Source organism: Teleopsis dalmanni, chromosome 2 (assembly GCF_002237135.1).
Source record: "Teleopsis dalmanni isolate 2A chromosome 2, ASM223713v2, whole genome shotgun sequence".
Lineage (NCBI taxonomy): Eukaryota > Metazoa > Arthropoda > Insecta > Diptera > Diopsidae > Teleopsis > Teleopsis dalmanni.
In genome coordinates, this window is record NC_051847.1 from 49,580,292 (window position 1) to 49,594,267 (window position 13,976).

At 26.9% G+C, this 13,976-nt stretch overlaps 1 protein-coding gene across 1 annotated transcript; it reads right to left on the reverse strand.

The window, feature by feature from the left end:
• Window positions 1-585: 585 nt before the first annotated feature.
• LOC119674498 (protein goliath-like) lies at window positions 586-4,381 on the reverse strand. The gene is made up of 3 exons (XM_038085637.1): window positions 3,820-4,381; window positions 733-865; window positions 586-619 (listed from the first exon to the last, which is right to left on the reverse strand). The coding sequence occupies exons 1-3, from the start codon at window positions 4,379-4,381 to the stop codon at window positions 586-588; spliced, it is 729 nt and encodes a 242-aa protein (XP_037941565.1).
• Between the last annotated feature and the right edge of the window lie 9,595 nt (window positions 4,382-13,976).

Consider the following 13,976-nt stretch of genomic DNA (forward strand, 5'->3'; position numbering starts at 1 on the left):
ACTTCTATTATGAAATCTCTTTTTTATTAAGGTATAATAGTACGGATGTCGAAAAATCGCATATTTATCAGATGAATTATGAATTAAATAATTTGATAGATAGCACCTTTATTCCAACTTTTGGATACGTTTCATTTGATGTTCTCTGAAAGAACCTGAGAATCTACAGCACTTTTATTGTAAATGTCCTTTTTACTTTAAGTATAGTATCGATGTCTATACTATATCGACAGTAAAGATATTTATATCCGTCGCTGGAGTTCTTCTGATAATCTATTTTGCTAAATAGCTTGGACGCTCTAACTTTAATGCACTTGATGATAGTATTAATAGAAAAATCTATTAATATTAGAGTTTGTGACATTAGAGACTTTTGAATAACTTCTTTAGAGTGATGTTTTGAATTTCTAAACTGTGTCACTGAAGGCAACGCAACCTTAAAATGCAAGGCTTTTGACTTGCTAGTAGTTAAATAAAGCATAATGGCAAATCTATCTTTACAATCTATGCTTGTTATGAAATACTTTATGTTTTTTAGTACTTAAGAGAAGAAATATATTGAAGTTTCTCATGAAACCTATATGACTATACTAAATTCGTTAAATAGTTTATTTCATCACTAAAACAATTTTTGAATGTTTAATAAAAATAAAATCCAAATAAAAAATGCTTAATATACATTTATTGAAGCTATCAATATATAATGAATTGAAATTTTTTAATATTACTCACCTATTTAAAGTGTTAATAGGCCGCATGCCACTTTTGCCTTCAATAATGGCAGCTTCCATATCAAAACCTCGATCAACAATATCAGCCATACTTGCTCCGAGTTCTAGATAAGTTATCACAGCAGTTATATTACCTGAACGAAAAATAATTTTAAATTAGTTTTTGTTGATAAAGCTTTTAGAAATTAAAAAGCAAAAATAGTCTAAAGTAGATAAATGTAAATTTATGCATTTATGTACGAGGGACATGTACGATGTATTGTGAAATTTAAACAATGAACAATCATATAAACTTATATATTTTGATATCTTCTTTCGGTGTTATAAAATTATTACAAATCATGGTTTGTACTATATACTGAAAATTTTTTGACATCGTTTAGAAAATGAGATTTTAATTAATATTTCATAACTTAAGAAAAATAATCTTACTTATTAGTTTCGAAGTATTTCTAAAATGCTACTTTAATATGAACTGATTTGAACTAAAAGCATTAAAGGGTTTTTAGAGAAGAATATAAAAGAACTCATATAACTAAATTTGTTATAAATATTTTGTAATCTATATTACGAAGATCTGTAGAAAATCAGTATTCCACAGGTCAACTGCAATACAAGATTCTTAACATCGAATAGTCATAAGAGCTTCAAACATATATAATGTAGTTGAACTTGCGGGCATATTCACTGGAACCGTGTTCGATTGAATTAAAAGTACACAAATTTTCTTAATTGTGATTAAATTAATTTATGGATTTATAGACAACTGAGTATATAAATAAGTCCCTAAGAAGGTTGGATCTACTCTACTACTCATTTTGCAAGCATGATTAAGAAACTGTTTTGGTTTATACTCAAAATTAAAAATTAATTGCGACTTTATGTCTAATCAAAGTCTTAGTAACTGCTATCAACAAAAGCAATGTTTGTATTCTTATTCTATCCAACACAGAAACGGTTACTTTCATTTGGTCATGTAACATAATTATACAAAAATTTACTGTCATATGTCTTAGTTTCATATTCTTTTCTGCATTCTAAAATTACTCTGCAGACTTATCTACTTAAGTCTTAATTATTTAAAAAATAAAGAATAAAGAATAATAAAGAATGACTTCCCCGTAAGGATTATTAATATGATGCTTAATAAGACCTTTAAAAAGCTCCAACCTAACAATAATAATGACAAAAAAATATATAAATCCATTGATTATGTTCCGAAATTGTCGAACCAAATAATTAATTCTAGTATATATGACAAGGAACGTTATAAAATTACTCATAAGGCAACAAACACAATAGCTAAATTATATAGCAATACGAAAACTAAAATTAATAATAAAGACAAATCTAATGTAGTGTACCAGCTGAATTGTAAAGGTGACGGGTACAATGTATGTAACAAAATATATATAGGTACGACTAAAAATAAGCTTAGGACAAGGATGGCTGGACATAAACACAGTTTAAAAAATAAAAGTGGTGCTGAAGCCAATACAGCATTGGCTGTGCATTGTATGGAGCATAAACATGAACCTGATTTTGATAAGGCAAAAATTTTATATGAAGAAAGGAACCATAATAAGAGGTACTTTCTAGAAATGCTCTCAATACTTCAAGTGCCCAATAATATAAGACTCAATTATAAAACTGATACGGACAACTGTGCTCAGGCTTACAGGAATATTATAAACAAATGACACAGGATGTTTGTAAAGCTTTTTTTGTTTTTTTTATAAATTTTTTTTATAATTTTAATTTTTCTTTTGTATTTTTATTGTTGTTTTTTTTTTCTCTTGTTGTCATCATTATTATTGTATTTATTGTATGATTTTTCTTTATAATCCGCTATAAAAATGTGAACATCCTATATTTTGTGTAGTTTTCCCTGAAGATGACTATCGAAGATAGTCGAAATATCGGAAATAAAATATAAACGATTTTTAAATATAAATAATAAATTAGTGTCTTTTTATTTATATTAAAATTTGACCAATTAGCCCGGTAACAAATTATTATAATATTTAAAAAATATGAAGATGATCCTTTAGAATTTTCCTTTTAAAAAAATGAAGCTATTAAGAAACCATCTTTAAAACCAAGAGGAAAAATCAGGCTTAGATACTTTACAAAATGAGGTTTTCTTAAAGTTAAGAAAAGTATAGTAAACTAATAATTATAATCACAAAAGTAATAAAAATAAATGAATTTGTTTTTAATAGATACTTAAAAAGCGACCCTCGTATAATCAATAAGTATTTTATTACCCTAAAATATATTTGTTTTAATATTGATCAAGCTGTCACGTGTAGTGTTTTATCGGGTAATTAATATTTTAAGATTCTTTTTTAATTTAAATTTTAATTTATTTATATATATATAAATATAACTAAATTCTAGACTGGATCCATTACAAAATGGAGGGTCGCTTAATTTTGCTTTGGGTATAAAGTTGGCAGAACTTGACTTAAACAGTTTAAAAACTATTATGAAAAATATTATTTGACAGCTGTATAATATATTGTATTATAATACAATGATATATATAAATAGTAAATAAAATAAATAAAAATAATAAAATAAAAATTAATTACTTAAATCTTGAAATTCTTGAAATATTTTCACAGTTGGTATAAATAATTTCTCTTCTCTGTTAGTTGGAACCCAGAGGGGTGCAAAATCATTAAACTATTCGTTCTATTTTTAATGGTAATATAATTATCAAATAATAAAAATAGATAATAATAAAAAAGCAATTATATTATAATAAAATTATATAAAATTAATCTATTGTTGAAAAAAATATCTTCTTCGCTTCCATTAATTTTTTTTTGATTGTCTGAGATTAAAAAATTTAAAAAATTTTTCATTTTCTGATAAATAAACATTAAATTTGTTTTATTTTTGTTCTTAAAAGTATTCAAGAAATAACTTGTTGAACATATTTCAATATTTCAATGTAGTGGAAAGTAGTAACACAAGTTATAAAATTATTAAAACGCTTATTCATTTATAATTTAATTTTCACACAAAATTGGAAGTCTATACGCACATATGTTCTTTAATTAAAATTTATTAATCGACTTACGAGTTTTGCCCTTTATTTGCATTTTTTCCAGGTTTGGAACTGTCTTATCATTGTACACAATAACGCCTGCTGCGCCCTTGTAGTGCACATTCTTCACCTTCTCCTCGAAAGTACAACGACCGCGACGCACTAAAGCAATCCATGACACACCAGACGATGGTGTTGGATTACCGAGTGTGCCCAAAATATTTGGTGAGCATGCATAGTCATCAGTGAAATCATTCGCATCGGTAACGTGCACTAATTTACCTTTGACAGACAGAATTCTACCCTCACCATAACGTGCCTTCTCTTCTGCATATTGCACCTCGTGCTTAATGTGATCATCGCCGTAATAGGTGTAATTGATGAAGGCAAATGTATATGTATCCATAGCAATGCGATCTTCGGTCATCACGGCTAATGACTGTGAAGCATTCACTGAACGAAAATAGCGTTCTATGTCCTGATTGCCAATTGACATCGCAGCTACAAATGTGGTGGTTGTCGTTGTTGAGGTTAGTCTGAGGCCACCGAGCAGACCAACTAAACAAACAAACAGGAATAACTCTTTTGAACACATTTCGATGTATCCTCCTCTTTATTAAGCGTTTGGGTTAAAAATTTCCTCGATTTAAAATTTGTTGCACTCGAAATCGGCACTTTGTGTTGTTGCTTTTTGTATCCAGCAATCTTTTTATCGATTCAGTTGTTTTATAAAATATTTCACCGAAAGATTTTTTTGTGAAAATTTATTTTGAGATATTTTTGCATTTAAGCTTTTGTTTTCTCTCAACATTGATAAGTGAATTTGTTAATTTTTTTTATTATTTTCTTGTGCCGTTGACTGCTCACGTTTCGTAAGAGTTTTTCACCTTTCGTTTTTCAATGTAGCAACGTTTCTGAAAATGAAAATAAAAAATATTCAGTTTTTGCTGAAAATCAATTTGATATTTGCAAAAATAAAATATATTGCATGTGTATTGGTCTGTTTTTGTGTTCAAAGATATGACATTTTAAAACATTTGTGATAAGATTTCGAAATTTGTTTGTAAAAAATTTAAAAGTGTGCGGTGCTTTTCAGATTCCTTTTCATTTAGAAGACGCAAAATTTCATAAATTGTAGTTTTTTTTCATTAGATTTTCAAGTCATGCAAGAGAAAAGGGAAATAATCTTTCAGAAGATTAGATTAACCTTTACCGATTCGTTTTTTAACAACAAATATCCAACAAATAACACATTAGCTTTATTACCCATATTTATCAAGTATTAGTATATATTTTTTTAATAAGATAAATTATTGAACTTTTTCAATAGTGTTTAACTGTTTACGTTAAATTGAAGCACAAATAATACAGACCTTTTTAAGGTATTACAATAACATAAAAAAAATTTAATAAGAGAAAAAACTTTTATATATATTTCTAGTAGCATCACCTTACTAACCATTTCCTACATTATCGTCTATTCTACTAAACATAACAATTCCATGTAAATGTCACCATTTTAAACAGGCAAAACTTATGCCGAATTGCTTGTGTATTGGCACAGTCTTTCCTCCAAATATAATTTATTCAATTCTACCCTCCATTCCACTAAACCTCACTAAGTCTATATTAAACAGTACCATTTTTAAACAACAGACAAGACTCAATGCGAATCTCTCGCGCATAGAGCAGATTAACACGATACGCATGGTGGAGCAGTTAAATGGTAGAAGTCATTCCTTTAAATATATTCGATATGCGACATATATTCGTGTGGTCATCGACAACGTACATTGATTATCCAGATTATTCAGAATGCATTACATAAAGCTTGAAAATACGTATAAGATCTTAAAATGCTGTCAGGACTGTCATACCCTATTCTATTATTAACCGATAATATAATTAATATTCTATTATTGATCGTTTATCAACTATTCGAAGCTCTTAACTATCTGTTCATGTAAATATCATAGAAGATAAACTAAGTAATGGAAATGATTCTCAAGGAACTCTGGAAAAAGATGTGTTCATAAAGTGCGTACGAAAGGATCTGGAATGAGTATATGAAAAAGCAGGAATAAAAGTGCGGCGAATCAGTGTGGTATTGCTGTCAAATTTTAAAAGAAGTGTAAAGATAAGTGCACCCAATTTATACTAGTAATGTTCTTGAAAGGTTGCAGAACTCTTATAACAGTCATAAGTGAGCTGATGTAAGGTCACAGTTTATTTCCGCCACATGGAAATAAGTTAAAATATTTTTTGTATTCATTAATGCATGAAAAAAAGGGAGCTAACAATAAAGGAGAACTTAAAACATTTCTAATTTTATGTCCTGCCTTGATGCATATATGCTTAAAATGGAGGATCCACAATTTCAGGAAGTTCAGGAATAGAACAGAATCGTTTAAGTACTTCTTTGTTTCGCAAAATAAGGTTGCCTACGACAAATCTACATTGATATCAACCTTAATGCACAGATTACGGTGAGAATATATCCAAGGATAGATTAACTAGCCAGGTTGACTTAAGTTAAAAAAAAACAAAAGGGTGGAAAGAATAATAGAATTTCTTTATTTAGATATGGCATGAATATCATTACTAAACAATTTTAGTTTATACTATCGATAATGTTTTAATCTAATTTGAAACTATTATTTTAAAATTAGTTGATGGTGATGTGAGTTTTCATAGCACCTGGGTACGGAATAACTAAGTAGCGCTTCTTACTAAATATTTAATGAAAAGCTGACTAAATCGACAAGAATTTTCATGTTTGTCGACTAATGCGCTAGAGGCGTTTATTTCTCCTTATTCACGCGTTGCACTGCCACTCGTACGGTTACGGTTGTATAATAAATGTCATCAAAAATTTTATATATATATTTTTTACTATAAAACTTGTTACACACAAAAAGAAAGTTCATTGCACCACACCCACACAGCCATGCGCAAAATCGGTGGTTAACATTGTCATTTGCATGACGTTGATTCCATGCAAATAAAGCTTTAGAGCCATGATATGCAGTCAAACCTGCTATATTCAAGGCATTCTTTATATGACAATATCTAAATGCTGAAATGGTAGACATAATCACTTAATATCTATATCTTTGTAAAGAAAAATCGTTATGATTGCTGCAATGACAACGACGGTAATTAACTGCATTTATTGTGGTTTCATGGTCAATAATATCGCAAAGTACACCGTTTCAATGAAAAGCGAAGAGAATATAAAATTTGTAATGAAATGTCATAAAAGTTGACACTTTGCAGTTGACTGCCTGCAGTTGAATGCAGTTGTATGCAATTCAACTGCAAACAAAAATTTAAAGTTTATTTCAACCCACAGTCGTCCAACTAAAGGCCAACATTTCATAGTGCATAGTTCCACACATCGTATTTCATTCAGTTTGGAACTTCAGCTGACTTTGAGTTTGAACTGGTTTTAAGGCTTACTTTATGAGTAAATAAATAAAACATGTTATACAGGGTGTATAAAAAAGTGTGTGGGATTAATACTTTGAATTCTTGCAAATTGTGGTTATTTTGAAATGATTTCCTTTAAGTTTTATACGAGTGGAAAGCTATTAGTATTTTAAATTTTAACCACAAACACGGTTTCCCCATTTTAATATTACTTTTATATTTTATGTATCACAGAATGTACGGAGTTATTCTATATCAATAAGTATCCTTATTTTTAAGGAAGTCGCATTTATATAAGTGTTAAGTATTTATGGATCGATGATATGGTAATATGGTATTTGCATTGTTGAAGATTGCATACTGATACAACTTTAGTTATCTAAGATATATTTATTGGCTGCGGTTGTTAGTTACATTTAAATGAATTTGAAAAACTATACATTTAAATAAGTTAATTTGGATTCAGTATATCTTCGGAGGATTCCCTTCATCTCTAAATTCCCTTCATATCTCAGCTTTTAAGACCATATTCGTAAGAAAAGAATATAGTCACAAGTTTATGTGTTTATATTAAAATAAATCCATATGTTGTGGATTGTTGGAACATTTTCTAATTATTTAAATATCAAATTTATAAATAATTTAAAAAAAAAACATAATGGAAAACCTACACGGAGAAGAATAATTAGTCGATTGTACAGCAATTTCATCAATATTTTTCCTGTTTATATCTGTGTAGCAGTACTTGTTGGAGGATATATAGTCAAAGTTGATAGTTACAGTTAAAAGACCTTTCAAAACAATTGGAACAAACGTAATTCATTAGACTTAAGGTACAGCTTTCGGTAAGCAGTAAACACCTATGTTATAGCGTAATTTAGTTAACCGCTTTAATGAAGACTATTAAATCAAAGGAAATGTTTCATGCCTTAGAATGTGGGGAACGTCAATTGAGGGTCGAAATAATTTTAATATTTATTCACAAAAATGTTTAATTTGTTAAAATATGATTTGTGATGTTGAAGGTTTCATATATGTTTAAACAATTTGGTTGCATTGAACGAATTGATTTGGGTTTAATAATTTTAACTGATTGGGTTCTTTCTTATTTGACAATCGAACAGAAGGAAGAGCATTTTTATACCGCTAAATATGTAAGAAATGGACATAGTAGTCCCAAGTAGTTACTATTCATGAACCATAGGGTATCGATTTTAAACCCTAGATGAAATTACAAGCAAATCAGTGAAAAAGCGTATTTGCTATAGATCTACAATATTTTCACGTCCAACTTAAAACAGAAATGGATGATGTAATTTGCATACAACTGTAATGGCCGAACAAAACCTGTCGGTTTCTTCAGCTTGGTCTTTGGTAACAACTGGTTAACATTTAAAAATTAAGGTTGTAAGGGAGTAATAACATTTTTATTTCATTACATACAAATATCATGTTTTAAGTAAACTTCATGAATGAATAGATTGCACTTTTTACGTTAGCCATCAGTGGTATCAAGACTGGCTATTATGTGAGCTAAAATGGGCTTTAGATACAAGGCCGCTACTTCAATCTAACCTAATCTACTTTAGTCATGCTTTAACAATTTGCAAATTTCTTCAAATATTTATTAAAATTATTCAGTGGAAAAAACAATTTTAAGAAATATTTGAAAAATTCCTCTTTTGGGCTGGATAGAAGTGAATGTTGGCGAAGGTTGTTTGTGATAAAAATGAGTACCTATTTTTTCGTATCTCAAGTTTTCTGAAGAAAAAAAATGTTTGTTTTTAAGTTTCAATTTAGGACTCAAATCCATTATTACCAATGGTCTAGGAAAACGATGCATTGGCAGACTTAACCTCAGCAGCTTTAAATAGCTGAATAATCTAAATAAAGATCATAATATCTCACAGTGTTATCAGCGAATGACCTGGTTTCAAGTGTAAAAATGTGATAGTATTGCATTACCGCATATTTGCACTAAAACTGAATAGAACAATGGTTGGTTTAGCATTACACGCACTACCTCCTATAGGGCATGTAAAGCTTGATTTATTCGCTTATAACGAAACATTTCTCCTACAATATTGTAATACTTTTGGTTGTAGTTTAATGGTAGCCTAAGTGCTTTTACTTATTCAACATAGTTTGTATTACATAAGCACAAAATCTGTCACAGTTACTCTGAAGACTAAATCCATACATGTTATCGAAATGTCTTAAGGAAGCAATGTAAATTGTATTCCTTACCTTATTAGGTAGTTAGGAAATTTATTATTGTATTTACTACAATTGTATGTCTTTCAAATTATAAAACATTAAAAACATATTTCAAATATTAATTTTTCACTAAGTTTTTATTAATTGTCAGCTAAACCAGAGCTGTCAAATATAAATTTCAAAGCAAACTTTTCATATGACACATACTCACAACTACTCAAAGTAGTTGGTATCTAGTTAACTATATTGTAATTAATTTTTAATAAATTTATAGGAAAACAGTTTTATTAAGTGTCCTTGTATGTATTTAATTTTCCTTAACAATATATCAATATGAAGTGAACGTCATCATATAAGCTTCTGATACTCGTACTATATTTTCTGTTACTTACATCAAACTAACGAAGTACTCAACCTCTTGAATATAACAAAAGATATGAATCTTTACAAATTAACAATAGGAGTATGTAACTAAAGTGTGGTATGATGGGAGATATATAAAGGAAGATACAGTAACTGAGCTCCAAACACAAAAATTAAATATTTTCGACAATTTGTTAAGATATTTCAAAAGATATATGTACACTCTATTGTTATTTTTTTTTATATTGTAAATTATTGTTGCTTTTTTGGTTATATAGGCGTTACTTAAAGTGAATTCAATTAACTATATATAAAATTTGGCGTTATAGAGTGCAGTTGGTCCTTGCCAAGTTTCTTTTAGGAAGACATAATAAATTTTGTTATTATTTTTTATCATAAAATGTATTATAAAATATATATATATATTTATCTTAAGTTTCTTAATAGATAAAAATTAAATTTAATCGTAATAAAATTAGTTTTCATTAATCCTCGAATTTGAGAGATTATCAATTTTGTGGCTTCGTTAAGCAGCGTATTTTTCGAGGATTACCTCTACTTGAAAAGAGTCGCAGATATTGGTGATCATTTAGCTAATCTACTTTGTAATACCACCACACTGTTTACTGTATCTTTGGTATTAATAAAAAATAGACAAGCCTCGGGAGAAAGCTTCCCTAGTTTTCGTCCTCTTTAAAGCATGGGAAATTTTAATGCACTGTGGGGTGACTATTTGTTAAAGTAATGCTTAACGCTTAATAATTAGTGCTTAATCAGTTAACTAATTCTAATAACGTAATAAATCAACAGGTGGATGCCACAGTATTTTGATTTTAATTTACAATCTCGATAAGTAAAATAATAAAAATGAAATATTGTGAGAATCATTTATAATAACTTTTGAACAAAAACATGTAAAGTTCTTCTCAGTATGCAATATGAAATGTAACACAATTACGTTAATAACAATTTGTGTAATCAACAATTGATTTCATAAAATATTATTTTAAATAGTATACGAAAAAAGATTTTTGTACATAAATTTATATTCAAATATTTATTGATTCGATTATATATTATAGCTGCTCTCCATTCTGAAAACGTGAATATATTTACATGAGACTTCTTCAAGTTCAGGGATATCATCTCACTTTATTTCTCAAGAATACTATTTATTCCGAGAACAATTTGTATACAAACAGTACATATTATTTGAACTACTTTTGCGTATTCTCAGCTTTGTCAAAGTACACCGGATATTTTCTGTATTTTTTTTTTCTCTCCTTGTTAAAATGAAATAAGAAATAACCTTTATTTCAATAATCCGATAATACAATTTATTTCATTTGCGATACGCATTGACAGCTGTCGAAAACATTCAAGTATTGTCATATAAAATTATTATTAGCAAAGTTATGTCCCCGTAAACCAAGAGTACGTAAACGTGGAAATTTAAGTGAAAGACTCAGAAAGCTGAGAAAAGTTAAAGTTAAAAAAGAAAAAAAAACATACATATATACAATTGACTATTAATAAAATATATTTTTCATTTACACATTGTTGTAGTTATATTACACGTAAAAGACATGTATGTAGTATCAAAGTTATTTAAATGTGATGATTATGTTTTTGCATTTTATGACATATAGGTATGTTATATATTACGAACATGTTTCTATGTATTCAAAAGTATAATCAGAGTAGAACAAAAATAAAAATAAATGGATTTTATAAAGATTTATAGTATTAATTTCTAATGAGTGAGTGCTTGAATCTAAAAGCAAGTCACATATTATATGCACAGTAACATGTTATATAGTTTTTTCTTAAATCTTCTTCTAGCTCCTGTTGCAGATATAAACAGTTGCTTACAATATCAATTTATAATGATAAAAAACAAATAACCGAATTAAATTCAAATGAGTGAATACTAACACCTAAAAGTGAGTGCAAAGTAGGTTCAAAGTAGTGTAAGTAGATGAAGTGAATAGAAACAAACGTATGATAATTTATGATCAAATCTCTGGTATATACATGTTTGATGATATTTTTATAAATAATAATATTCGATCGTTGCAGACAAAAACAACATCATTTTAATGTAATTTTTATTATAAGAACATTTTTTCAAAAGATAAAATAAATTAATCTAAAAATAAATAATTAAAAATAAACTACTTTAAATAATTTCATATTTATTAAAAATTATAAATTTATATAAATTTTTATTAAATTTATAAATAAATTTATATTTATTAAAATTTATTTAATTTAAAATTATTTTTATATGATTATTTTTGTATACATAAATAAATTCATATTTATTAAAATTTATAAATTTATATAAATTTTTATAAAATTTATAAATAAATTTATATTTATTAAAATTTATTTAATTTAAAATTATTTTTATATGAAAAAAAATTTTAATTGTTTAAAAACAAAGTATACGTTCAATAAATGGCGAAAATATAATATGAGGTAATCAAATTAATGAACAATCCAATGAACGTTTAAAAAGTTAAAGCTAGTAGTATTTTTAGTAGTATTATTAGCTTTATTTTTACTTCATTTTAAATTTGTTGTATTACATAGAAATTAATAACAATTATATTATATATATAAAGCTTACAGCTATGACATTTTAGCCGTCTGCCGAAAGTTTAGATTAATCTAATAACTACTTCATATAAATATTAAATAAATATTATTACTTATAAACTCAATACAATATAAATATTAAATTAAATTACCATACCAAAAACAATAGATTTCAAATAAATTAATTTAAAAATCTTCGTTAATAAAAAATTAAAGCTATTTTGATAGTAACTGGAAAAGAATCTTTGAAGAGCAAGCCAAAATATAGTAGAAATAAAACAACAGAATAATGTGCGTTAAAAAGATATGAGAGTTTGAAAACATATTATATATGAAACACCAGAAGAATGTACAGTTTATTTAAAATATACAATAACTATATAAGCAAGACATATTAAACATTAAATCAAAGTGAACAAAGTAAAGATTTTCCAGATAACAATAGAACTAATAGATCATTTGATGGAGGAATAAAAACCAACGAAATGACTATATTAATAAAGAGATTGAGCATCTATAATTTACGATGCATATTTTAATAAATTATTGTTTTAATGACCAAATCTTGATAATATATTTTTTAAAAGCTAATTGGTCCATGTTTAATAATACATAAATTTTTGCTATAATTTTAAAAGTATTTTATTATTACTACTATTTCAACTTTTTATAGTTAAACCAAAATATATTAAGTTAAATTTAAGAATTAAGTGAAATTAATATCAATTATTACAATAATATTTTTTATAATATTTTTAATATTATATTTGTTTAATTAAATTCATGAAAAGTTTGGAAACAATTTTTCAAAGCTCAGGGGCAAAAGGTTTTATTAGTTTCAAATAAAATAATAAACATTACAGTGCGCTTACTTAGTAATGAAGAGATTTTCAATATGTGACTCAATTACTGTCGTAAAGGAAGTTATAAAGGATGTTTTTATTTTTCTGGGTACATTATCAGTTTTTGGTTATTGTATCTGTATTGATAGTTTTTCTAAGCTATTTAGATATCCATAGTAGTTTTCAGTTTTTTTTAAATAGTAATAACGTAACTTTTAAACATTTTATTTTATGTGAGAGTTGGATACTTCTTTGAAAGCATCATATGGTACATTGTAATAAGAGTGCTTTTGGCATTTTTAAAGTTCTTTAGTTAACTGTAGTTTACGAAGAACTCGATTGAAAGTGTAATTCGAATTATGTTTTATATATTTTAGAAAATACATTTTCAATAAATCAAATCCAATTTTCTAAAAGTGAAACTAAAAGAGAAAACAGCTATTGCGAAAGTTTTCAAACTTTTCTTTTTCTATTTTTTACTTATTTTATTTTTCAAGTTATTTAATATTTTTTATGCAGAATGTTAGAATTTAAAAAAATTTAAATTTAATTGAATTTTCTAAATTACTCTCGGCAAGTTCTTTGAATGTTTAAAATGTATAGTACACATATCTTTGGAATGTGTATCTCTCAAACATTTTACTTAGTCAGCTAAATTCGTTATTATATTAATTATATCTTCATTGTCAGTGTTTAAGTTTAAAGTATTTCAGAAATTTAGAAATTTTTGCTTTGTTC

Bases quoted from the DNA above. Each gene is read 5' to 3' on its own strand.
- LOC119674498 (XM_038085637.1), bottom strand. From the start codon at position 4,381: ATGTGTTCAAAAGAGTTATTCCTGTTTGTTTGTTTAGTTGGTCTGCTC. The intron at 866-3,819 runs GTAAGTCGATTA...TTTTTCGTTCAG, and splicing joins GCAAATAAAGGGCAAAACTC to GTAATATAACTGCTGTGATA. The intron at 620-732 runs GTGAGTAATATT...AAATTGTTTTAG, and splicing joins CCTATTAACACTTTAAATAG to TGATGAAATAAACTATTTAA.